Source organism: Panthera tigris, chromosome A2, assembly GCF_018350195.1.
Source record: "Panthera tigris isolate Pti1 chromosome A2, P.tigris_Pti1_mat1.1, whole genome shotgun sequence".
In the NCBI taxonomy this organism is placed as follows: Eukaryota; Metazoa; Chordata; class Mammalia; order Carnivora; family Felidae; genus Panthera; species Panthera tigris.
Window position 1 is genome coordinate 13,514,689 of NC_056661.1, and position 25,565 is coordinate 13,540,253.

Below are 25,565 nucleotides of genomic sequence, written 5' to 3' on the forward strand. Positions count from 1 at the left end.
GTATGGGAAGAGAGAACCCTCTAAAGAAAGGCCAGGTAGCCAAACTAGGGTCCACGCTGACCGGGGAGGAAGGGGCTCTGCCTGCCGAGGGCCGAAGGACTGAGTGGTGAGACCGGCCGGGCTGACCCCCAACCCTGCTGACCCCTAGCTGACCCAGCCGCCCTCAGCCACGCACGCCTACGAAGCAACAGCATTGGTACACGGCACTCAACGCCACGGGCCTTGGATGCTGGCCGAGGCCGCCGCCTTGGGGGCCAAAGAGACCCAGCTCCTGAGAAGTCTCGGGCCTCCCCCAGCGGGGGCCGTGTGCCCAAGTCAGCCTCCGTGTCCGCCCTGTCGCTCATCATCACGGCCGGTAACGCACGTGGCCCAGCCTCGTCTTGGCTTTGTCCGTCCACGTCTGTTGTAACCGCGGGGCTCGGGCTGTGCCACAGGAAGGGGGAAGGAGCGAGACACGGGGAGAGCTGGGGGGCCGGCATTCCTGGCGGAGGGCACTGCATGTGCAAAGGGCTGATCAGGGGACCGTGCCTGGGACACTGGAGCAGCAGCAAAGCAGCCAGAATGGTCAGCTTGGGAAGGGGAGGTGCCCTCCCCACCCTCGTCCCTGCGAGGGAGTGACCACCCCCCCCCCCAACCCGTGTCCTTGCAGATGATGGCAGCGGCGGCCCCCTCATGAGCCCTCTGTCCCCACGCTCACTGTCCTCGAACCCGTCGTCCCGAGACTCCTCTCCAAGCCGAGACCCGTCCCCCGTGTGCGGCAGCCTGCGGCCCCCCATTGTCATCCACAGCTCAGGCAAGAAGTACGGCTTCAGCCTGCGGGCCATCCGCGTCTACATGGGCGACAGCGATGTCTATACCGTGCACCACGTTGTCTGGGTGAGCTGGCCTCGGGGTGGGCAGGAACAGCGGGACTTGGTTTGAGTCTAGCTTCACCCTGGCAAGGCACTTCACTTTGGGAGCCGCATTTTCTAGTCTTGGGAAAGCCAGCTCATTGGCTGAAAGGTTTTGGAGCCCAGGGCAGGGAGCTGGTGCCACCTGGGTGTTTGCAGCCGCTCTTACTTAGGGGGAGGGGGTTGGGCAAGACGGACAGGGATGGACAGAGGGGCAGAGACCTCAGTTGGGCACGAAGCTCCCGCCCCACGCCCGCAGATGCACACTGGGTGTCATGTCCTGCCTCCCCCCAGCCCAGGGCCCGTTCCCTCCCTGCCAACACCCAAGGTCAAGGAAACCACGTGAGTGGCAGCAGCTTGCTGGGGTCCCACAGCTGACCCAGCTGGGCTGGGGTCTCCAGCTGTGGGTCCCAAGCCCCCTGACCCTACCATCCACCCCCAGAGCGTGGAGGAAGGAAGCCCTGCCCAGGAGGCGGGCCTGCGAGCTGGGGACCTCATCACCCACATCAACGGGGAGTCAGTCCTGGGTCTGGTGCACATGGACGTCGTCGAGCTGCTGCTGAAGGTTCAGCCCCCCATCTTCCCACCCTTGGGACTTCCAGACCCCCACCCCACTCTGCCTACCCTTGGGGCTCCCAGAATCCCCACGTCCCGTCCATCCTCAGGGGCCCAGATCTGCCCCCACTGCTTTGCTCCTGTGACCCCTCAGCTTTTGATCCTGAGGTTCTCCCCTCTGGAACCACACCTTTCCACACCCGGTCCCACCTCCAGGCCTCGCATGTCCCCTCCCCTCTGCCCAGGACGTACATCCTCCTTTCCCCCTGGGTGCCCCTACGTTTGGCCCTCCTTCTGGCTCACCCTGGCCTTACGAGGCTGGGGGTGTCCGTATTATCTTTATCCTCCTCGGGGGGGGCTGAGGCCTGGGGGTGGGGAGGTGGGCCCAGGCCAGGAGGCAGGGCCTTGTTTGGAGAGCTCCTAGGACCGGTGGGTGGACAGGTGGGCAGCTCACTGCATGGATGGGCAGATGACGGACATGTATCTTTGGCCCAGTGAGTGGCAGGTCAGTAGGCGAGAAGTGGGTAGATAGGATCTGGGGCTCTGACGGATGAAGAAGTGCGTGGGGGGCTTGCTAGGTGGGAGACACACAGGTGACCCCCTCGCCATCCCTCCTGCAGAGCGGCAACAAGATCGCCCTGCGGACCACAGCCCTGGAGAACACCTCCATCAAGGTGGGCCCCGCCCGGAAGAACGTGGCCAAGGGCCGCATGGCTCGAAGGAGCAAGCGGAGCCGCCGGCGGGAGACCCAGGACCGGTGAGCGACGGGTGGGCCGGCGCGGAGTGCTGCAGAGGACCGGGAGCAGGCTCCCTAGACTGCTGGGGACAGGGGTCCTGACGCATCGGGTCTCTCCCCCTCAGGCGGAAGTCGCTTTTCAAGAAGATCTCAAAACAGTCCTCTGTGCTGCACACCAGCCGGAGCTTCTCCTCCGGCCTCCACCACTCCCTGTCGTCCAGCGAGAGCCTCCCGGGTTCGCCCACCCACAGCCTCTCCCCCAGCCCCACCACGCCTTGCTGCAGCCCAGCTCCCGACGCCCCCGCAGGTAGGTGTGCCCCCCCCCGCCCCGCCCCGGGGCCACCCTGGGGCTGCTCAGGTCTGTGGGGCCTGACCCCGGTGAGGACGCCGCCGGCGGGGTTTACAGGAGGGAATGACATGATGTAGGAAGTGAGGGGACCAGAAGGCCCTCTCCGGTCGCTTGGGGTCTGAAAGGCAGCCTGGAAGTGGTAGGAGAGAGGCGGGAGAGCAGAGAAGAGAGTACCCAGCAGACGGAGCATCGTGGACCAAGGGGGCTAGGCTGCAGGGTTGTGAAAGCAGGGAGAAGGCTGGGAGGGAGGAAGTTGGGAGATGGGTCAGGCCAAGGAGCTGGGCTTAAATTGGTGGGCAGCTGGGAGCTATGGAGGGTGTGTGAGCTAGAGAGGGCATGTTTTAGAAGGGTCTGCATTTTAGAAAGATCATTCCGGGGCAGGAAAGGATGGGGACTTGGCCCAATGTCTGTGAGAGACAGCCAGGGGCAGACACCCCTAGGCTCACTGGGTCAGCATCCAGTGATGGGAGGACCAGGCTGGGGCACCCCTGAGGGGAAGCAGGGAAGGCCTCCTGGAGGAGGCCCCTGCTCCAAGAAGCCCTCTCGGCCCCCTCTCTACCCTGACTTCGAGGGGCTGAGGGTATCTGTGCCACCTTTCCTTTCCTCAGACCAGGTATCCTCTGCAGCTGAGGCTTGGGGTGGAGGGGCGGTCACGGGGCAGATGATGGATGCGTATCTTTGGCCCATTGAGGGGTAGGTCATTAGATGAGAGGTGGGTGGATAGGAACTAGGGCTTTGATGGATGAGTAGGAGTTCACCAGATCTAAGCCAAGGGAACACCTTGCACACATTACAGGAGGCGAGGAAAGGAGGCATACTGGGTGGCTGTAGGCAGAGACGTGGGCTTTGGCAGGCGCTCTCAGGCCCAGGGCCCCACGACAGGGCTGGGGACATGCAGGCTGGTGGCCCTGACCCTCGTCTATCACCCACAGACACCGCATCCCCTCCCAGTGCATCCCCGAGCTCCAGCAGCCCTGCCTCTCCTGCCGCCGCTGGCCACACCCGCCCTAGCTCCCTGCATGGCCTGGCCGCCAAGCTCGGGCCACCCCGCCCCAAGGCCGGCCGCCGCAAGTCTACCAGCAGCATCCCGCCCTCCCCACTGGCCTGCCCACCGGTGCCTGTGCCCCCACCCCGCTCACCCTCGCCCCTCCCCGGGCACCCACCTGCACCCGCCCGGTCTCCACGGTTGCGCCGGGGCCAGTCGGCCGATAAGCTGGGTTCGGGTGAACGGCTGGATGGGGAGCTGGGGCGCCGCGGCCGTGGGCCAGACTCGGAGCTGGTGGTCATGCGGCGGCTACACCTGTCCGAGCGCCGTGACTCCTTCAAGAAGCAGGAGGCCGTGCAGGAGGTGAGCTTCGATGAGCCACCCGAGGAGGCCGCCGGGCCGCTCACCTCTGTGCCGCAGATTGCCGTGGAGGGCGCCGAGGCTGTGCCAGGAGCCCTTGGTCCTGCCGGGAAGGACTGATCCCTCCCACCTGGCCTCCCCCTGGCCTAGAAGTTGGGCTTTTTTTGTGTGCAATGTTTTTTCCGTAAAGCGACTCTTGGATGGAGACTGAGCCACCAGACTGTGACACCCGGAAGGCGAGAAGCCATCTCAGTCCTTACCGGAAAGTAGAGACAGCACCTCCTTCGTGTTCCGGTGCAGATCAGGGGCCGTACGTAGGGGCAGGAATGGGGGACAAGGGTGGCATTGTAAATAGCAGCAAATCCCTGCGACTAATTTATTACTTTTTATAAGCGATAGGTAGACTGAGCCACCACTGTGAAGGTGGCTGCCCGGGTCCTGCCCCTTGCACCTGGGACCCCATTTGCAGACGCTGCCCCCTGGGCTGAGAAGGAAGCACTTTGGACAAGTTACGTATGTTTGTGTTTTCTAGGTTTTCTGTATGTTTCAGTTCTGTGTGTGTGTTCCTTGATCCCATCCTGGCCCAGGACCCACTGACCTGAGGGCGTACAGGCAAGCTTACCTGTCCGGGCCCAATGCGGATAGGACTTGGAGAGTCTGTACATGATTCCCCTCCGCCACAAAACAAAGCAATCCCGATGACGGACTGGACGCTGAAAGCTACGTCTCACTGTCATAGCCTCTATCCCTAGGCCAGTCTCGTTAGAGTTTGTTTCTAGTCCTGAAGGCTTCAGCCCGGGGGAGGGGGTGTGGGAGCTGGGACCTTGATGGAGGAGCAGAGAGGTCACCCACTCCACAGGGGGACACTGATGCCCTGGGGGGGGGGCAGGGGGAGGCGCAGGCCTCGAAGGGTACTACTGCCAGGGCAGGGGAAGAACGTCCACCCTGGACAAGATTTCACGTGCTCAGTGCCCACCAGGGTGAGCCCTTGACCACGATGTGTCTGAAACACCCTACGGGGGGTTCCCGCAATGTATTGCAGCCTTCCTAGAATGAAATTCGAGTGAGAAACCCGACTGGGGGGCAATGGGGCCCAAGTTTGAACCTTGGCTTCCTCGTGTGGCTCTGGGAAAACGGCTTTCCCGCTCTGTGCCTCAGTTTCCTCGTGTTTACAAAACTAATCCCCATGACTATTTATGAAGCATCCGCCCTGCGCCAGACGCTTTTACTCGTGGCTTCTCCCTCAGCCAGCCTTGAGAAGGCTGCAGGTGGCGGTGTCCTCCCCATTTTACGGACAAGTAACCGAGGCCTGGCGAGGGGTGGAGACGGGTCGCACGATCCCCTGGTAAAAAAATCATGCAGCCAGGCCCCGTCGTGGGCACTGTCGACAAGGGAGCTTGAACGGAGAGGCTGGTGTGGGATACGGCAGATCCACCCCCAGCTCTCTTCCCCAGGCCGCCGTGTGACACACACTGGGCGTCTCAGAACCGCCACGATCCCTGCGCCCCACCTGATGAGGGCACTTTCCAGGCACGGTAGCCCACTCTGCATCCCTCCCAGAGACCCTCGCCCAGCACTGGCTGGTGCTGGAGCTAGACCAAGGCTGTGCATGACTTGTGCCCCCCCCCCCCTTCCATCCTGGAGCTGACCGTGAATAAAAGCCCACGTTTACAAAGAGGAGGCCCAACGTCTGGATTTGTGACGGGCAAAGAAAGGGGTAAGGGGAGAGAGTGTGGCGGGGACGGGGTGAAAACCGACTTCCTTTGAAGGGGTTTTGAAGGCGGCACAGGAGTTCGCCAGTGAGATTCTCCCTGATGTCTTCTCGGGTCCCTGGCCTCCTCCTGCCCTCTCCCCGAGTACCCATCATAGGCTCTGCTCTTAAAAGCTTCGTCCGGACACCGATCTGGGGCCCCGAGCTGTGTTAATAAAACAAATAAACCATCTTTGTGTCCTTTCTATACAAGTCTTCGCTTGAACTGTGCCCGGTCCCCCCACAGTCCCCCACGCCGCACGCGAACCCACCCCAACTCCGTGTTTTTTGGGTTACTTCTGGGCAGTACCAGAAGCCCCGGGCCACGCTTCCGAGTGTCTTCGGCTATTCCGGAAACAATCGTCCGTCTCTGGGTCCTCGTTGGGCGTGTTCCCGCGCTCGCTGAGCTGCAAATAGTTCAGCTGTTTCCGGACGCTCTGGGCTGCCATGGAAACGCTTTCAATCCCAGCTTATTTGGCTCTTTCCTGAAAAGCTCAGATTCCTGTGGCGAGCTCCCTTCCCACCCCACCGCCTCCTGCTCCCTGAGCTCGGGGCCGCCTCGCGCCCTTAGGACCCATCCATCCGTTCCGGAAACTGGTGGTCCATCCCTGGCTCTCGACTCACAGGGCCTCCCTCTGGGTCCGAGCGCACGCGGTTCTTTGCAGAAACTGCAGGCTCGGGGCTCAGCCTCGGTTCCACCAGTCCCGCTGGGGAACACGCTCGGCGATTTCCGGAATCACTCGGTCATCTCGAAGCCCAGCCGGGCCCCGCCGAGCTTAGGGAAACGCTTAGCGGACGCGATTGCGCTCGGCTGTTTCCGGAAATGCTCGGCTATCTCGTGGCACCCTCTGCCCGCCAGTCCCGCGGGAGGATGTTCGACTCTTTCCGGAAATGCTCGGCCCTCCCCAGGCTCCGCCCCCACCTCGCTTCACGCGCCTGGCCCGAACGCGCTCGGCCATTTCCGCCGGGGGCGGGCCCGGCTGTTCGGAACCGCGGCGGCTGTGGCGGAGGCGGGGATCCCGCGGCTGCGGCGACGGCGGCCGCGGCGGAGCCACGGGTCGGGCTCCGCTCCGTGTGACGGCGGCCGCGGCGGCGGTGGCGGCCGCGACCAGGTAAGTCCAGGCCGGCTGGCGTGGCAGGCTAGGCTGGGCGTGCGCGCCAATGCGGGGCGCCTAAGCAGAGCGCGGGGCCGAGGTGGAAGTCGGAACGCGAGCGCCTAGCCGCATCGCGCCCCGCGGGAACCGGGGGCCTCCGGGAGCAGGAGGCCTCGGGTTCGACCTGGCAGCGGTGCAGCCTGCCCCGGACGGTGGGGAGAGGAACGCGGTGCCCCCAGGCAGAGATAAGGCGCCGGGACTGCGGCCCCCGATGGAAGGAGGCCCTGCCTGGAGCGGGGCGTCGAGCAGTAATAAGGGGCACCCAGGCTTTGTGTGGGACATAGTGAGATGCAGGAGGGTCGGGGGTCGTCTCCGCTTCCGTTCCCCTGGGGGCTGCCGGGTCCACGCAGGCCCGGGCACGCCTCTGAATACGCGTGAGCGCGCGGGCCCTGCGTCCAGCCGCCGAGCCCCTGGCCAGGCCTGGCCCCTCCACCCGGCCTCTTGGATTCCCCGGGCGCACACACCGGGGCGTGTGCAAACGTGTGCACGTTGGGGCGCGGGGGCCCGGCAGGCGAGCGGATCCAGGCGGTTTCCTGGACGTCCCCTCGCTGGGCCTCAGTTTCCCCACCTGTAGAATGGTGGTACCGGGTCCAGGAAGCGGGTACGTTTGGGCACCCCGGAACGGGGAGCTAGCTTCTCCTCCCTGCAGAGAGTCCCTTCTGGGGCTCTCGTGGTCGGGGGACAAAGCCCCGACCCCTCTGTCTGGCGCTCGAGGACCAGCGCGGTCGACGGTGGGTGGCTTTCATCGGGCCACCCTGAACTCTTGGCAAGCAACTTCCCACTGTCAAGCCTTTGCACGTACTATTCCCTCTAGCCAGTACTCTCTCCTATCCTTTCTGAAGACCCGCCCTCTAGAAAAGCACGCCCTCCCCCACTCCCCAGTCTCAGGAAGACCGAACCTGTGGGGCTGAGACTGGGAATGCCGTCCGTGGCGGGCTGTTTCCCCGAGGCTGGGCGCTCCCGGGGCGTGATCACGGATCGCCATGCGTCCAGCAGCCTCCCCCTTGGCAGCTGTGATGCCCTCCAGCCATTAACCCTCTCCTGGCTGCATGGAGGTCCCCTTGTCCTCCCATCACCCCCCCTCACGTTTTGAGATCCTACTCTAGGCCCCTCATTGAGCCAAGCTGGAACACGCACGCACGCACCTTCATTTCTCCCCCCGCAGGGACCTTGGACTCACTCGTTAGTCCTTTGCCCGCGCTGGGGCCTCCAGCTGGACCTGCTTTCCTACCTCTTTGCTTCCTTGCTGCCCCCTGTGTTCAGCTGGCCCGGCCCCTCCTCGGGACTCCCATACTACCCTAAGCATTCCCCATCACGCTCTGCCCACTGGGGGTCTAACTGGCTTCGTGGCCCACTGGTCCGACAAAGACCTCCCTGCGCTGAGCCTCAGTTTCTCCCTCTCTAACAGGGGCGATGAAGAGCGTGCGATATGCCTGGGGCAGAGCTCGCCAGAACCCCAAGGGCTGCTGTTACGCCCATTTTACAGCTGGGGAAACAAGACTAGAGAGGGGCTGGGACTGGCCCAAGGTTACCCAGCGAGGGGATTCCAACCTCAGATTTGGGCCCATCTCTGGGGGTGGGGGTGGCAGGAGCCCGACCCGGCTGACGCTGCCCTGCCCATCTCCCCCTAGGTCGGCGTCCTGGCCAAGCATGGTGACAGCCTGTGCCCTCGGCCCCCTCGTCTGGCGCAGCCGGAAGAGCCGCCAGCCTCGGGCGCCGATGGCCCCCCGTGTGAGGGAGTGAGCAGCCTGGCCCTGCCCTACGGATCGAGGGGGGACGCAGCGGCCGAGTGACCTGAGACCACGCTGCCGACCCCCTCCCACCAGTTGACGGATGGTGGAGCGAGCCATGAGCGGCCCACGTCAGGGTCGTGGAATGATGGTGGGAGGCAAGGCATGAGCGACCCCCGTGGTCACCTGTAACTAACTTCTTGGTAGAAATAGTGGTCTCGGTGCCCCAGGCCGACTCAGCGGACCCTCCCCGGCCGTCGCCCCAGCTGATGGGGCCACCGGGGCCCCGAGCAGCAGCTTGACCGTCCAGACCCCACCCTGCCCAGCCATGGCCGGCGCCGAGGGCTTCCAGTACCGCGCGCTGTACCCGTTCCGCCGGGAGCGGCCGGAGGACCTGGAGCTGCTGCCCGGCGACGTGCTGGTGGTGAGCCGAGCAGCCCTGCAGGTGCTGGGCGTGGCCGAGGGCAACGAGCGCTGCCCACAGAGCGTGGGCTGGATGCCGGGCCTCAATGAGCGCACGCGGCAGCGAGGTGACTTCCCCGGCACCTACGTCGAGTTCCTGGGTCCTGTAGCCCTGGCCCGGCCCGGCCCTCGTCCGCGTGGCCCCCGCCCACTGCCCGCCAGGCCCCGGGACGGGCCCCCTGAGCCAGGTGAGCAGCAGGCAGGGGCCCCGGCAGGGGCGGGGGTTCCCTCAGACCCTCAGCTTCCTCTTCTTTCTAGTGAAGCAATGGCACCCCTTCCAGGGGAGGAGGAATAAGGACACGTGGTTGGTCAGCAAGTGTTGACTGCACTGCTGTCGAGGGCCGGGCACGGTTCATGGCGCCGGGGACACAGCGGTGGACACGGGCCCGGCCCTGCCCTTGTGGGGCTCCTGGTGCAAGGAGTGACAAGTGACGAGAAGTGATTAGGTAACGAAAAGGGCTGTGAGGAAGGAGCCTCACAAGGGGAGAGCTGGGGGTGAAGGGCTCCAGGCAGCAAGCACAGCAAAGGCAGAGGCTGAGAGGTAGGGCTGGAGGGGCGGGTTCGGGGAACAGCCCGTGGAGCCGAGTGGGAAGGGAAGGGCCACGCAACAGGGGCTGTGCCTCAGGGACTTTGTGGGATTGATTCTGAGCACAGTGGGGAGCGTTCGGCAGGATTCAGAGGTTCACTTTAGCCTCGTCCCTCAGTTTACTGATAGGGTCCCTTGAGAAACCCCCTCTCTGTTGCCCTAAGTTTACCTGGATTCCAAAATGGAGGGAGCCACAGAGCCTAAATAAAGAGGATGGGATGATCATTCCAGGCCATGTAGCACACTGGGGTATGAGGACCCCACATGCCTCCCCCAAAGACCCTTGGCCATCTACACTTCCGAGGCACGTGGAGGTGGAGGCCCTGCCAAGGGCCGGACGAGTGGTAGGAGTGCAGAATGAGGGCACTGGGGGTAGGCTGAAATTGCTGTCTGCTGGGCAGGGCACACGGGTTCCAGCCAGGGAAACCAAGGCTCAGGTTGTGGGGAGGAGGCTGGTTAAGTGCTGAGTGCCTGGTAGTCTGCTCCCCCACCCCCCGCCACAGCAACCCAGGGAGGCCCCGCCTACAGATGGGGAGACCCAGGTGCAAAGGAGTCAAACCACTCACCGTGGGCACATCCCCCAGGGAAGACCAAGGCCCTGGGAGGCGCCATGGCCCCAACCTTTGGCCTGCCCGGTTTTGTGCCAGAGGGACATTGATGCCCCAAGAGGGTCACAGCAGAACCCCACAGCGTGGGGCCGAGTTGTGGGGGAGGGGGGGTGGAAACAGAGGCTGTGGTGTGGTGCTGCTAGGGGTTTGCAGCATCTGGCGCCTCCAGGGCCGGGGCCTACGTCCCGCCTCAGCCTGGAGGAGCAGGAGGCGGCCCCATCCGGGCTCCCAGCCAAAATCTGCCTCTCCCCCTGGTAACAGCCGCCTCCCTCCTCTGCCTGGCCTCGGTCCAGCCACCACACACATGCCCACTCCGAGTGGCTGCCCAGCCCCGCCCTCCAAGTCTTCCAGGACTAGGTGACAGCGGCTGGGGCCAGCCCTCTCCAGGCCTCAGTTTCCTCATCTGGCAGCAGGAAGAACTGGTCCTTTGCACGTGCAGGCCCTGCCTCTCCAGGGCCGTAGGACCACCCAGCAACGTGCTGTGGCTGCCCGTGTCCCCTCCGTTCCATCCCACACAGGGAGCTAGTGCACAACTTCAGTGTCGCACCTGGGCCCCCAGAGGGTGGTTGCTCCCTCCCTCAGCCTCAGTTCCCCCATCAATAAAATGGGGGGTGACACCTGTTCTCACGAGACTTCCCTCCCCCGCTTCGCAGAGGAGCCACAGGCAACTTTCAAACCTGTGCCCCCACCCTGCCACCATCACCCACCTCCTCTCCCCTTGTTCTCTCTCTTTTTTTCCTCTTTAGTGTTTTTGACGTAGCTGGGCCTTTCTCCAGCTTGAGGCACCACCTGGCCCATCACTCAGGGAGGCCCCGCAGGCCTGGGCTTGCCCTTGCTGGATGCCAGGGCGTCCCTGCCGAGGGCCGGAGCCGCATCGAATGGTGGCCATGCAGGCAGAGCACGCCTGAACACAAAGGGCCCGGTGGAGCGAGAAACGCGGGCCCAGGAAGGCCTCTGACACCCGCTGGGAAGGGGTTCAGCATTTTTAAAACCGGGAGAAATACTTTTTTTTTTTAAAGCAAGATGACTTAGAGAATGGGGAAAGGTCCTTGAAATGAGGTGTTCTGACCCGGACAGGGGAGACTGTCCTTTTATTGTCTTCAACCGCTTTGTTGTTCCCACTCAGGGAGAAATGACACCAGGAACCGGTTTCTTACTCGAGGGAACTGAGGCTCAGAGAGGGCGGGTTCTGTACCCAAGGTCGCACAGTGAGCGACGGCAGCACCGCCGTAGTGAATTCCCACGGGTGGCCTCAAGCAACAGTGTATTTTCTCACTGTTCCGGAGGCCACAAGTCCAAAATCAAGGTGTCGGCAGGGCCGTACACCCTCTGGAATGTCCAGGAACGGGTGGTTCTTTGTTTTTTCCAGCCTCCAGCACCTCCAGGTGTTCCTCGGCTTGTGGGCGCATCACCCCAATCTCTGCCTTTGTCTTCACCTGGCCTTCTCTCCTTGTAAAGACACCAGTCATTGGATTGAGAGCCCCAAATCTAACATCTCGTCTCAAAATTCTTACCTTAATTGTATCCGCGTACTAAGGTCGTGCAGGTGTCAGGATTAAGATGCGGACATTTCATCTACCTGGTCTCTGAAAGTGTGTAAACCGGGACTTTAACCCAGAAAATCGTTTGCCACCAACTCAACCCTCCCAGCCGCTTCAGCCCGGCCTTTTGGCTTCCAAACGATGGCGGTTCGGATGCCAGGCTCCTGCCTAGACCCGACCCTACCGGGAGCCGCCCACGCGGGGGTTCAGGCAAAGAAGGCCTGGAGTCCTTCCAGGGACCCCACCGACACGCTGTCCCCTTCTGCCAGGCCTCACGCTCCCTGACCTGCCAGAGCAGTTCTCCCCACCTGATGTGGCTCCCCCGCTCCTGGTGAAGCTCGTGGAGGCCATTGAGCGGACAGGTGAGCCTCCGCCCGGCTGCAACCCATGTATGCTGCTTGCTTATCTCTGGTGACGGGCCACTCATCCTCTCACGGGGCCGCCAGACCCACTCTGCATGGAAAGAAGCTGAGCTTGGATGCTCTGGGCCTCCACGTGGAGGTGGGGCAGTAGTGACTCCTACCGGGTTGGATGGGAATGTGGTCACCGGACCTGCCGTTGCATGTGCTGTGCCCTCTGGCACCACCTGTCTCCCCTCCCCCTGCCCTTCCGATCTCTGGGAGGTTGAGTAGCCATCCCAGGCCCCACAAGGGGTACGGGGACGCATGTGAGAGCTGGTTTTGCCATCTGGGGTGGAGCTGACCCACCCCTTCCCCTACCCCTCCAGGGCTAGACAGCGAATCCCTCTACAGGCCTGAGCTGCCCGCCCCGCGCACAGGTGAGGGGAAGCTTGGATGGGCAGGGGTTGGGGGAGAACTGGCCCTGGGCCTCCTTGGCCAACCCTGCCCCCCCTGCCCCCGCAGACTGGTCCCTGAGCGACGTGGAGCAGTGGGACGCCACAGCCCTGGCAGATGGCGTCAAGGGCTTCCTGCTGGCGCTGCCCGCCCCCCTCGTGACGCCCGAGGCTGCGGCCGAGGCCCGCCGGGCCCTGCGGGGTGAGCCTGGCGGGAAGCCCGGGTGGGAAGGGGGCCGGGGCGGACCGGCGCCCGTCCCGGCCCCGGCTCACCCTGCCCCGGCCGTGTGTCCGCAGAGGCCACGGGGCCCGTGGGGCCGGCGCTGGAGCCCCCGACGCTGCCACTGCACCGCGCGCTCACGCTGCGCTTCCTGCTCCAGCACCTGGGCCGGGTGGCCCGACGTGCCCCGGCTCCGGGCCCCGCCGTGCGAGCCCTGGGCGCCACCTTCGGGCCGCTGCTGCTGCGCGCGCCGCCCCCCTCGCCGCCGCCAGGGGGCGCGCCCGACGGGTGAGGCGCCAGAGGGGCGGGGCTGAGCCGGAGCTAAAAGGGGCGGGCTTTCAGGGAGGAGGGGCGGGGAGCCTCCGCCCAGGGTGGGGTCTAGGCCGTGATAAAGGAGTGTGAACGGGGCCCCGGGGTTAAGAGGCCAGAGGTGTTGTGATGCCGGGACTAGTTAGGATAACCGGGGTGGGATCTGTGGTTCCGGGAAGACCCCAGCAGCCTTGAGACTTGAAGCGATGGGGCCTAGACCGCAGACGAGGCTCGTGGGTGGAGCTGTGCACCTTCGCTTCCGCTCCCCCTCCCACCCTAGGTGCTAGACTCCCGTGTGTTTGGTGTGTGAACATTTATCGAGTGCTTACTGCATACACGCAAACAGGCGGGGGGGCCCCCACACCTGCCCGTCTTCTTCCCTACACGTGCTTTCACGTACGTCTGCCGCCCGATGCGGGACCCGGTGCGCCTCAGACCCTACCTACCCCCTGCGCTCCCCTTCCCCCTAGGACTGAGCCCAGCCCTGACTTCCCGGCGTTGCTGGTGGAGAAGTTGCTTCAGGAACATCTGGAAGAGCAGGAGGTCGCACCCCCAGGTGACTCTCCCCGCCCCCCACCCCAATATTAGCTCTTACTGTTGGGAATCACGAATACTGACCTGGAGTCCTGCCCGCATCAGCAAGCTCTGTTGCAATAGGAGCCAGCCACGGTATACAGTTGGTGCTCAGTGTACATTTCTTTTCCTGTCCCCCAGCGCTGCCGCCCAAACCCCCCAAGGCCAAGCCAGCCCCCGCAGGCCTAGCCAATGGGGGAGCCCGCCCTCCCTGCAGGATGCCGAGTGGTACTGGGGTGACATCTCCAGGTAGGGCCGTGGGACGGGGCCACGTGGCGGGCAGAGCCCGAAGGGCAGGGTCTCCCGGTGGGCGCCGCAATCCTGGGTGTCCCCGCAGGGAGGAAGTGAATGAGAAACTCCGGGACACACCCGACGGCACCTTTCTGGTCCGAGATGCATCCAGCAAGATCCAGGGGGAATACACACTGACCCTCAGGTGGGGGCCTGCCCCTTCAGGGGTGACTGGGTGTGAGAGGTGGGAGGGAGGACACCCAGGGCAGAAGGACAGGGGGTTGCCTGGAGAGTGGGGCACGTGCGGTGTCCGGACGGCTGGGGATCCCACGGGCTGCCGACACCCCTCTCGCCCGCCCCTAGGAAAGGCGGGAACAACAAGCTGATTAAGGTCTTCCATCGTGACGGGCACTATGGCTTCTCAGAGCCGCTCACCTTCTGCTCCGTTGTGGACCTCATCACCCACTACCGCCACGAGTCGCTGGCCCAGTACAATGCCAAACTGGACACACGGCTCCTCTACCCGGTGTCCAAGTACCAGCAGGTCTGCGGCCAGGGTGGGAGGACAGTGCCAGCCTCCGGCACAAGTGCCCCAGGCCGCTTCTCTGATCACCCCGGGTGTCCCTAGGACCAGATCGTCAAGGAGGACAGCGTGGAGGCGGTGGGCGCCCAGCTCAAAGTCTATCACCAGCAGTACCAGGACAAGAGCCGCGAGTACGACCAGCTCTACGAGGAGTACACACGCACCTCCCAGGTACCACTGGCCTGCACACGTGGGGAGACCCAGGCGTGGAGGGGGCGGCGGCGAGGCCGTAGGGACAGCCGTCTGCTTCCAGGTCACAGAGCAGTCATCAGCACCCGGAACTGCCCTAAAGGCAGAAATCAATGCATGTGTTTTCAAAAAAGGAAGGCACCAGCCAGCCTCCCGGGAGCAGCTGAGTCAGGACCTAGAAAATGTCTTGGTGGAGCCTCTGCGTTTCTCGGGGCCTCACTTTCCCCATCTGGAACCGCGGGTCTTCCTTATTTCTCCATAACCCCTCAACCTGGATGTTATTCTGAGTGACGATAACCTGACAAAGAGTTGATGGAGACAAAGGGTCAGGCGATCACGGGAAAGAGCAACATCTTTTAAAACAGGGAAGGGGGATGGGGCGCCTGGGTGGCTCGGTTGGTTAAGCATCTGACTGCGGCTCAGGTCAGGATCTTCTGTGAGTTTGAGCCCCGCGTCGGGCCCTGTGCCGACAGCTCGGAGCCTGGAGCCTGCTTTGGAGTCTGTGTCTCCCTCTCTCTCTGCTCCTCCCCCACTCGTGCTCTGTCTGTGTCTCCCTCAAAAATAAACATTAAATTTTTTTTTAAATGGGGAAGGGGGAGGGAGGTTTTATCACTCAAACACTGTTAATAATCTACTTCTGACGTTGAAAAAAAAAATAATCTACTTCTGTAAGTTGAGACGCAGCTTATTCAGACTGGACATCCCATTTCAGGCAGAGAATATCTCGGTTCCCCCTGCCATCCCCGAGGAATTTCTTTCTTGTCCCCTTTTTACTGACGGGTCGTCTGAAGCTCTGAGCAGACAAGACGCCTGCCTGATGGGTGATGAACATTGTGATCTTGGGAGTGACTTAGGGTCCCTGAGTCTCAGTTTCCCCATTAATAGCTCTCGCTTTGTAGGAAGCCCTCGGCAGGTTCTACAAGATGATATATTGAAAGTACTCCATGTAACATGTACCCTGAGAGGGAGCCCCATGCCCTGTGTGTAGCAACTAGATTTGTCATTTTTTCTAATTTTTTAAATTTATTTTGAGAGAGAGAGAGAGAGAGAGTGCACGTGAGCAGGGGAGGGACAGAGAGAATCCCAAGCAGGCTCTGTGCTGTCAGCATGGCACGCTGAAGGCACACTATCGTGCAGCTCTCAGACCTAAGCTTCCGGCAACTTAGGCGTGAGATCATGACCCGAGCCAGTACCCAGAGTTGGACGCTTAACCAACTGAGCCACCCAGGTGCCCCTAGATTTGTCTTTAATTCTCAGCAGTGCTAACAGATCCAGGTGTTTGTGGGGTACCCAGAAGAGAGGATCTAAAGGGAGAGTGGGTTTGGGGAGTGGGGTTCTGAAGGCTGAATAGGAGTCCGTTCAGTACAGGAGGAGCTAGAGGAATGACGCACCTGACGGAGGGAACAGCGTGAGCAAAGTCTCCATATCAGAGTGGGGAATCTGCCTTCACTCCTCATGAGGGACTTGAAAGGAATCCCAGCAGGTGCTAAGAGTCCCCCCCCCCCCCCCCCCCCGCCATGTCAGGAGTTGCAGATGAAGCGCACAGCAATCGAGGCCTTCAACGAGACCATCAAGATCTTTGAAGAGCAGGGCCAGACACAAGAGAAGTGTAGCAAGGAGTATTTGGAGCGCTTCCGGCGTGAGGGCAACGAGAAAGAGATGCAGAGGTGAGTCGGCTCCTCTGCCCTGCCCTACCCCCGCCCTACCCTGACCTGGCACAGGGCGCTTGGGGAAAGAAAGGAAACAGAGGGGACACCCCGAGTTCCAGGGGGAGGGAGGGTCGTTTGAAATGGGCTCTGAAGGATGAATAGGAGTTCGCGGGAAAGAAATCAGGGACGCGGCAGTGCAAAGGCGTAGAGGCTGGGGCGCCGTCTGAGGCCTCAGAGCCGCCCCTCCCACAGGATCCTGCTGAACTCAGAGCGGCTCAAGTCTCGCATCGCCGAGATCCACGAGAGCCGCACGAAGCTGGAGCAGGAGCTGCGGGCACAGGCCTCCGACAACCGGGAGATCGACAAGCGCATGAACAGCCTCAAGCCAGACCTCATGCAGCTCCGCAAGATCCGAGACCAGTACCTCGTGTGAGTGCCTGGCTCTGTGCTCGGCTGCAGAGTCCCTCGTGAGTTCAGGCACATCTGGCGGGGTGATCTCTGCCGGGGCCTCACTCTCGTTGCCTCCACCAAGCGGCCCCGCCTTGCCCCTGAGACCCCTCGTCTGTCCCCGAGCCCCCCCGGCTCTGTCGATCAGACCCCTCCTAGCCCCCCCCCCCCCCCCCAGGAAGGGCTACCTAGGTACGGGGCGGCCTCAGCCTCATAGTGGTCTGCGAAATGGGAACACTGTTCCCACGGAGCTTGGTCACTGGGAGCCTCCAGCAGAAGCCAGTCTGTGGATGCCAACCACGCGGCCTAGCGCATGGGAGGGTCGCAGCAGCCCCAGCCCGAGCTGAAATCGTGCCCCTGCCCGCCCCCCCCCCCCCCCGCCCCGAGCCGCCGACGGCTTCCTCAAGGGCTTCTCTCTCCCACCTCCGCCTGAGATGCGTACGTGTACCTGCCGTGTGCCAGGCACTGTGCTGAGTACCGTGTGCGCGTTAGCTCATTCTGTTCTCTCAAAGTTCTTTGTAAAGTTAGCCCTTAACAGCTGAGGGAAACTGAGGTACGGAACAGAGCCCCCCCCCCCCCATGTGAAGGCACACTGTCGTGCAGCCCTCAGGCCTAAATTTCTGGTAGCGATAAGACCTTGCTGGGGTGGCCCATTCTAGGGGTCGGATAAGTGTTAAAGGAAACCTAGTAAGTGGGGGCTTCCCTGGAAGGTCCCCGGGGCCAAGCTGTCCTTGACCAAGCCAAGGCTGACCCCTTGTGGCCACCGGCGGTATTGCACCCAGAACCTGCACTCCTGTAGGCTGGTCCTTGCCTCCGGCCGGGCTGCCCTGACCCACTGTGGGCTAGCCTGCCTGTGCTGCTCTGTTCCCCTCCCGGCAGGGTGGAATGAGCCTACCTTTCCTCTTCCTCCAGGTGGCTTACCCAGAAAGGTGCCCGGCAGAAGAAAATCAACGAGTGGTTGGGGATCAAAAATGAGACCGAGGAGTAAGTGGACACCCGATGGGGGCCCGGGAAGGCTTCCCGGAGGAGGGGGCCGATTTCGGTGGGTTTTGCAGGACGAGTAGGAGTTCACCAGGGCAGGTGAGTCGTCCAGGCTGCAGGAGAGCCTCAGAGGCTTGTGGGTAAGTGACCGGGGTCCCTCCCTGCTTCCCCCCGCAGCCAGTATGCGCTGATGGAAGACGAGGATGACCTCCCCCACCACGAGGAACGCACGTGGTACGTGGGCAAGATCAACCGCACGCAGGCTGAGGAAATGCTGAGTGGCAAGCGGGATGGCACCTTCCTCATCCGCGAGAGCAGCCAGCGGGGCTGCTATGCCTGCTCTGTGGTGTGAGTGCCCGGGGTGGGGGGGAGCCGGGAGTGAGCGCAGGGGTGGGGGATGTGCGCGTTCCTCCTGAGAGCTCTCGCTGAGCACCTACTGTGTGCTAGACCTTGGGAAGACGGCCAGGAAGAAGCTCCCCGCCGCACCCCCCCACAATGGCTGCCACAGGCAAGGGAGGAAGCTAAGGCAGGAGGCGGTGGCATCCGGACCAGGGTGGGTGGGGTCCAGGACGTGGGTCCAGCGCCGAGGTCACCTGGTGGGAGTAGCGGGAACGGGGAGAGCCCGGGAGGAGCCCACCTGAGCGCCCCCTTCGCCTGCGCCTGCAGGGTGGACGGCGACACCAAGCACTGTGTCATCTACCGCACGGCCACCGGCTTCGGCTTCGCGGAGCCCTACAACCTGTACGGGTCACTGAAGGAGCTGGTGCTGCATTACCAGCACGCCTCGCTGGTGCAGCACAACGACGCGCTCACCGTCACGCTCGCCCACCCCGTGCGGGCCCCCGGGCCCGGGCCCCCGCCGGCCACCCGCTGACCACCGAGCACCGGCCCGGAGCGGTCACCCCCGGGGCCCGGAGGCTGGGGGGGGGCAGTCCCATCCTTCTGCCTCTGTCCCTTCTTCCGGGTTTTCTGTCTGTCTGTCTCCGTTAGGAGCCTCTTCCTGTCTCTCTTTCCATCTCTCTTTCTGAGCCTCCCTCCGTCTCTCCCTGTCACCCTCTTTCCCTCCCCACCTGTCGGTCCTTCTCTCTGTCCCTCTGTGTCTCCGGGTTGGGGGTCCTACCTCCCCAACCCCATACCCGCCTCCTCCATGGGCACTGCCCTCCCCACGGCTCTGGCCACCCCTAATCCTGTGCGCCCTGCCCACCAGAGCCCCCCCACCCCCGGGGTCCCCGAAGCCCCACCTGGCTGCACCTGCCATGTTTACAGAGGCCCCTGGGCTGTGCGGCCCCAGCCTGGGTGCCCCGATTTTTAAGCCATAGACCTGGGGTCACGGCAGGAAGGAACTTTACTTGGCCACTTCCAAGAACTTCGGCTGGGACATTCTGGGCCGGGCGGGACCCGCCCCCAGACCCAACTTCCCCTCCAAACCCTGAAGTGAAACCACCACTTGGTTATCCCCCCCACAGGGGCCACCGGCCAAGAAGCAACGCCCCAAAATGAAAAGAGTTAAAAATAAACTCACAAGCCGGCCCAACCCGGCACCAGGCCTCCCAGAAATAGAGGCCCCCCGGCACCGCTTGGGCGGCTGAGACGCATCACTGCCCACGGCACCTCTACTCAGTGTAGGTTCAAGGCTTCTCCTCGATCATGTTGGGTTCTGATTTGATTTTCTCTTGACTGTAAAGCCCCTTTTTTCTCTCCTCTTTTGGGATGAGAGTCCTGGTTTTCTACACTACCCGTGGACCGCCCCCCCCCCCCACACCTCCTGCCTGCCCAGCTAGGCTGGCAGGCAGGTTTTGTATAGTACGTTGATACTGATATGGATATAAAACATCGAACGTGTGGATGCTTCTGTTGTTGGTGACGGGACTTCTCTATGACTCCCGTGTGCTGGGGACCCTGGCATTCACAGAGTCACACAGACCCGGCAGCCAGTGAAGGCTGACAGTCCTCCCTCCCTCCCCGCCACCCGGTTTAGCTGCTTGTGACCAGAGAAGTTGAGAGACCTGCCCAAGGTCACAGGGCAGAGAGGCTCAAACCCTGAGCTCTGCCCTGCGCCACGGCCTCCTCAAGGCACCCCAGACTCCAGCCCGGCTTCTGACCAGCATCCAGGCTGTCCCCCAGGTTTGAGTCCCAGCCCACGGCCACCAGCCAGGCCCTCAGGGAAGCCGCCTCCCCTCTGATGGGCAGCTTCGTCATTGCCAGGTGGGGTCAATAGCACAACCCTCTCATCACACGCAGAAGCCCCCCCCCCCCCATGTCCTTAATGCCTTCAGTGCCAGCCCCTCCCTGCTGACTCTCCTCTGACCCCCTCCACACCCACCCCTGACTTTCAGGCCTCCAGGTCCCAGAGGACATTGACCTGGGGCCTCATGGTGTCTTTGACCTTGACCAATCGCCATCTTCCCCTCCCCAAGGTCCCAGTCTCTCAGCCCTCCCCTCTCCTCCCCCCTCCCCCTACGGAGAGTAAGCTTTCTGCCCTCTCCCCTCCGGGCGCGGCACCTGTCAGGGCCCAGCATGCCTGCAGCAGCCCAGGATAAGTGAACAAAGCTGCCCTCTGAACCGTTTCTCACTGGGCTCCCAGGAGCAGGACCTGCCTCCCTTGGCCTGAGCGCCCGGGCTCTCCCCAGGACTGCCCCTGCTGTGCCCTGTGAGTGATTCCAGCCCAGACGCTGTCTCCCCTGTGGTCTTCACCCACTGCGTGGGGGAACACAGGATAAAGGTCACCTTCTAGGTCCCATGACACCAGCAGGCTGAGCCTGGAGACAAGAGATAACAGCCCATATGGCCTCCAGCAGGTGCCTGCACTCAGCCACCTGCTATGTTTCCTTGGGACAGTCCCCCCCCCCCCCGCTTTCTGATCCTCTCCCGAGAGGATCTGACCCTCAGATTCCTCTCACCAAGTAGGATGGATATTTGCTACTCCCACCCCCAAGAGCAAGTCTCTTAAGGCTTGGATAAGCAAAGGAATGGGGTTACCTCTGGGAATTCATCCAATCGGGCTGGGGCCTAGTAACCACTGGAAAACTTGTAGCAATTTAGGATTATTTCTTCTGCCCTGCCCTGCATGGAGAAGTGCACACAAAGTCTACAAAGTTGTAGGGCTTCCTCTTCCAGAGACATCACAGAAATGGGTTTTGCAAAGGGTTCAAAGAGAATTGGCAGGACCATCCAGCGTGGGGACTTTAGGGAACCCCCTCGCCCCCGCCCAAAGCTACTGCCATGGACACCAGGCTGGGAGGCTGGGGCTTCTCCCAGACCGGAAGGAGGCAGAGCTGGGGAGCTGGGGACTTGGCTGTGTGATCTGGGCCAGGTTTGGGCATTTCCTCCTGTGGGATCAGGTCCTGTGTCATGCCTGGTATTTGAGGCCCTGCAAGGTCTGAACATCTGGGTTATTCCCTCATCACCCCCAGCCTCCACCTCAGGCTAGTCTCTGCCTGCACCTCGGTCTTGTGTCAACACCTTTCCAGCTGGGCCACCCCACCCCTAGCCTGGGGCAACCCTCCCTCTGCCTCTGAGCCCACCATGTGGCTTTCTTCCCCAGACTTCACTCTTCTCCCCATGTTCCAGAAGGGGAAGCTGAGGGTCCATCGCTTGAGATGTCCAGTAGAGTCTGGAGACAAACCCGGTTTGGGTCCCCCACGGTCAGCCCCCCTCCCTCCCATGGGAGCTCCCTGCGGGCCTGGATGCTCACCCCCCCCCCACCCCCAAGCTTTGGATGGAGGAGAGAAGGAACTCCAGCTTTCCTCTTGCCCCGCCACCCCCACCCCAGCCAGGGCTGGGAGGACCCAGAGAAGTGAGGGGCCTTCCCCCCACTGGCTTCTGCTTTCTGGCCCAGCTGTGGCCAAGCCTGAGTCAGCCCCGCGGGACCACGCTTGGTGGCACTGAGGCGTCGGGGCTGGGGAGCCTGAGAGGAGGAGGGGGGGGCGAGGGGCAGATCCCATGGTCGAGAGTGAGGGGCTCCCCGCGCAAGGCTGGGGTGCGGGGACGGGCTGTGCAGCCCCTCCCTGCTCCCCCATAAGAGAGCAGGGTAGGGAGACGGGGCTCCCAGGCTAGGAACGGGGGCCTGGGTCACCCTGGCCAACCCCAGAGCTGTCTGTGGGCCCATGGAGACCCTTCTTTCTCTCTCTCTCTCTGTGTCTATCTCTGAAGCCTCCACCTAATCTCTGCTCCCCGAGTTCTTGCCCCAGCCTCACGTGACTGGGCGACCCTGGGGGCTGGGAGGGGTCGAGAGAGATGGAAAGGCGGCCCCACGGCCTCCTCGGGATGGCGGGCCCAGCACCTGGTGGGAGTGAGGGTGGGGGACAAGCTGGACAGGGACCCAGAGAGGTCAATAGGTACCTAGAGACGCCAGCCCCAGCCCCCAGGGGCGTGGGCATCGGGAGGCGGGTCCGGCTGGGGGCTGGGCCACCGCGGGGTTAAAGGCTGCTCCTTCCCCGGGCCGCTGCTCCCGCCTCCGCACGCTGGCCCGGCTGTGATGGCCTCGTCGCCACCCCTGCCGTTCCTGCCGCCGCCGCCGCTGCCGCTGCTGCTGCTGTTGCTGCTGGGGGTCCCCGCGGTGGCGCGGGCGTCCTCGCTGGACAGACTCCCCGAGGGGGCGGCCGCCTGCCGGGTAGGGATGGCGCCGCGGCGGGTGGGCCGGCGGGGACCGACGCCCAGGCAGGGGCGATGCGGGACAGGCGGCTCCTCCCCTCTCCCCGGACTTTGCCGGGAAAGCCTAGGGTCCCGGGGACGCTGTCCCGGCGGGTACCGAACCCCACCCGCGGGCACCGTGGCCGCGCTCGGATTCGTTTCACTTTCCCATCTCGCGTCCGAGACTCTCCGGCAGTCCTCCACCCACCCCCGCCCGCCCAGCCCGGGGGTGCATTGAGCACCTACTGTGTACGTCTGGGGCGGGAAAGGAGTCTCCTTCTGTATGCCAGGGGAAGCCCAGATAAGTCTGCCCGTGGCACCGACCCTGCAGGTGCTGCTTACTGGGTGCATTCCGGCCAGGGAAGAAAGAGCTCGCGTGCTTCTGGGGCCGAGCAAGCAGTTGTCCCGGAGGCTGAGCGACTTGCTCACTGCTGCACAGACGCTGGCTGCTGCCATCCGTCAGCCGAAACCGGAAATCAGCACATATTAGGCGCCGCCTCTGCAGTGGGGTTTGGGAGGGGTTCACCTGGGCCCCTTAAGAGGAAGAATAAATAAGGAGTCAGCGCAAGGGTAGGGCCCTGCTCAGCTCGGGGGGCCAAGGCTCTGGGGGATGAGGTGGCAACAAATGAGCATGAATTAGTCTCCCGTGGTATGCACCTCTGAGAAGGCAGGATTGAGGGCAGTGACCAGAAATGGGCATGCCTCGGGTCCTTACTGCATACAGTTCCCCTGGGCCAGGGGTTTCACCTCAACTGAAGGAAAGCAAGAGCTGTGCATAAATTAAGTGCCTACTGTTTGCAAGTCTTTGTTTTGCAGAAAAACTAGGAAGACTTAGGGATGCAATAAAGCCTTAGGGTCAGGATTCCACCTGGCAACGTCCGAAAGGAGGGCAAAATGGAGCACCTATTGTTTGCAGCTACCTTTCTGCAAGAGAACCAAGCGGGGCTGTACTCCCTTCACACCCCTTCCTCCCACACAGGCTGGGGACCTGTGCCCACGGGGGCCCCTCGGGAAGTCCCAATCCCCGCCTGTCAACGTGAGCCTCTACTACGAGGCACTGTGCCCCGGCTGTCGGTCCTTCCTGATCCGAGAACTCTTCCCGACCTGGCTGATGGTCCTGGAGATCCTCAACGTCACGCTGGTGCCCTATGGAAATGCCCAGGTACGTTGGCACTGGGGACACGGAGGCGCCAGGGGAGGGGGCAGCCGGCGGGCCAGCCAGCTACTCACCTAGCTGCCTTGCAGGAGCAAAATGTCAGTGGCAGGTGGGAGTTCACATGCCAGCACGGTGAGCAGGAATGCAAGCTTAACAAGGTGGAGGTGAGCAGCTCCCAGAATTCCCGAGCGGTGGGGGCAAGAGGCTGGGGACGTTGCCCGTTGTCGGGAAGGCCGAAGCAAGGCTCAGAAGGGACTGGAACCGGCCCCATCCTCTGCCTGCGTGCCTCCACTGAGTCATATCCTCGTTCACCCCTTTATTAGTGAACACCCGCGATTACTCCCAGAGTGGTGTAGGTAGGGGTGCCCTGGGCCCACTGCATGCCCTTGCCTGTCTACTCCCTATCCCACAGGCCTGCCTGTGGGACCAGCTAGAGAGGAATATGGCCTTCCTGACCATTGTCTGCTTGGAGGAAATGGATGACATGGAGAAAAACCTGAAGCCGGTGAGCCACACCCCTCCCCTTGGCCCGGGTTGGGAGGCCCTGGGCTTCCCTGTACCCAGACGGACCCAGGCTCAAGTCTTGGCCCGACCACCACTCTCTCTGTAGCCCCAGGAAAGTGACCTTCCCTCGGGAAGCCTCACATCTCTGAATCGAGGGAACAAAGATCTTTTGGAGGCAGGGGTAGATCAAGGAGGGCTCCCTGGAGGAGCTGCCTCTGAACTGGGCTTGGATGAACAGAAACGTACAGGCATACGGATGATGATCCTCATCTGGGGTATGAGGATGACAGGACAGGCCCGCCTACTTCTCGGGAGGGTTACGAAAAACAATTCCCAACGGAGTAACTCATGAATGCCAATCGTGTATTCACTCATCAAACATCTGGACCACCTAAGAGGCCTCACCCCGGGATGCCCCGCAGCCCTGCAGAGTCATAGCGGGGCCAGAAGAGTGAGGAGGAGGGAGCACTCAGAAGATTCTGGAGAAGGAAGCGGAGGGGTGTTCCTGGTGGAGGGAACAGCACATAGGAAAGCTCCGAGGAAAGTGAGACGCTAGAGGGGCCAGTCTAGGGGCTGCAGGTCTGGTCTCATGAAAGGCAGAGCAGTCAGACTCTCGCCTTGGGGCCTCCCCTCAGGCAAATATTAAGCACCTGCTGTTTGTGGGTCTTACTGCATTGCTGTGGACCCAAACGTCTCCTGTTGCCAGTGAGGAAACAGAAGCTTGGCTGGGGGGGGGGGGGACTGGAGGAGGCACCGTTGGGGAGATAACACAGAGGAAGCTGAGGCAATGCTCCAGCTCACCAGCAACCCTTCTCCAACCTCAGTGCCTGCAGATCTATGCTCCGGACGTGTCCCCGGACACCATCATGGAGTGTGCAATGGGGGACCGCGGCATGCAACTCCTGCACACTAACGCCCAGCTTACAGATGCCCTGCAGCCGCGCCACGAGTATGTGCCCTGGGTCGTCGTCAACGGGGTAAGAGCTCTCGGAACCCTGCGTGTGGCCCCGGGGCAGGGAGCAGGATGATGGACGTGCCCACTGGTCTGGGAGGCAGGGGCCAGACTCAGGAGCCATTTGCAGCCCCTTCCGGGCCGGACTCGGGTTAGTCGGGCCAAGTGGAGCCGGGGAGAGTGTACGACTTCCTGTCGTGTTTTGTGCAGAAGCCCTTGAAAGACCTGAGTCAGCTCCTAAGCCTCGTCTGCCACCTGTACCAGGTAAGCTGGAAGGGGAACAGAGGGGCCGCTGGGGGCGGGTAGGGACTCGTTCCGGGACCGCCAGCTCACGGCTGTCCCCTCCAGGGTGAGAAGCCAGATGTCTGCCAACCCGTGGCCAGCTCCCACAGGGAACTCTGCTTCAAGTGACCGCTGGTGCCCTCGAAGGGAGCTGATGGAGGAAGAGCCAGAGCACTGCCCCCGTTTTTTCCGATCCCTGACTCTCAGCGGCTGCTACTCACCGTCCAGATAATTTCTACACATTCCACGAAGCCCAGACTCAGAATCCTGCCCCAACATCAAGACCCTTGCCCCACTGGTGACGGTGCTACCTTGAAACTAGTTGAATAAACACTTCTGGATGTTGTGATTCATTTGA

At 62.6% G+C, this 25,565-nt stretch overlaps 3 protein-coding genes across 23 annotated transcripts in view; all 3 read left to right on the top strand.

Annotated features, from left to right (window-relative positions):
• MAST3 (microtubule associated serine/threonine kinase 3) overlaps positions 1–5,511 on the top strand; it is a 36,488-nt gene extending 30,977 nt beyond the window's left edge. For all 21 annotated transcript variants that reach the window (XM_042978584.1, XM_042978585.1, XM_042978591.1 and 18 more), the window contains 6 exons: positions 149–355; positions 650–876; positions 1,333–1,455; positions 2,066–2,202; positions 2,307–2,488; positions 3,463–5,511. In XM_042978584.1, coding sequence (XP_042834518.1) covers positions 149–355; positions 650–876; positions 1,333–1,455; positions 2,066–2,202; positions 2,307–2,488; positions 3,463–3,995 — 1,409 coding nt within the window. In that variant the 3' untranslated portion in view covers positions 3,996–5,511. The remainder of the gene's footprint in view (positions 1–148; positions 356–649; positions 877–1,332; positions 1,456–2,065; positions 2,203–2,306; positions 2,489–3,462) is intronic.
• A 1,135-nt stretch (positions 5,512–6,646) lies between these two features.
• Positions 6,647–18,668, top strand: PIK3R2 (phosphoinositide-3-kinase regulatory subunit 2). Its single transcript, XM_042978593.1, is given in 17 exon segments — positions 6,647–6,737; positions 8,411–9,159; positions 11,976–12,068; positions 12,434–12,484; positions 12,570–12,701; positions 12,797–13,007; positions 13,499–13,584; positions 13,743–13,799; positions 13,802–13,850; positions 13,939–14,037; positions 14,196–14,376; positions 14,461–14,586; positions 16,129–16,271; positions 16,506–16,682; positions 17,613–17,684; positions 17,859–18,029; positions 18,348–18,668. Coding segments are annotated over 16 exon segments (2,178 nt in total). The 5' UTR covers positions 6,647–6,737; positions 8,411–8,837; the 3' UTR covers positions 18,556–18,668.
• Positions 18,669–22,100: 3,432 nt separating this feature from the next.
• Positions 22,101–25,565, top strand: IFI30 (IFI30 lysosomal thiol reductase). Its single transcript, XM_042978618.1, has 7 exons — positions 22,101–22,293; positions 23,293–23,475; positions 23,559–23,633; positions 23,882–23,974; positions 24,798–24,950; positions 25,136–25,189; positions 25,274–25,565. The coding sequence occupies exons 1-7, from the start codon at positions 22,159–22,161 to the stop codon at positions 25,334–25,336; spliced, it is 756 nt and encodes a 251-aa protein (XP_042834552.1). The 5' UTR covers positions 22,101–22,158; the 3' UTR covers positions 25,337–25,565.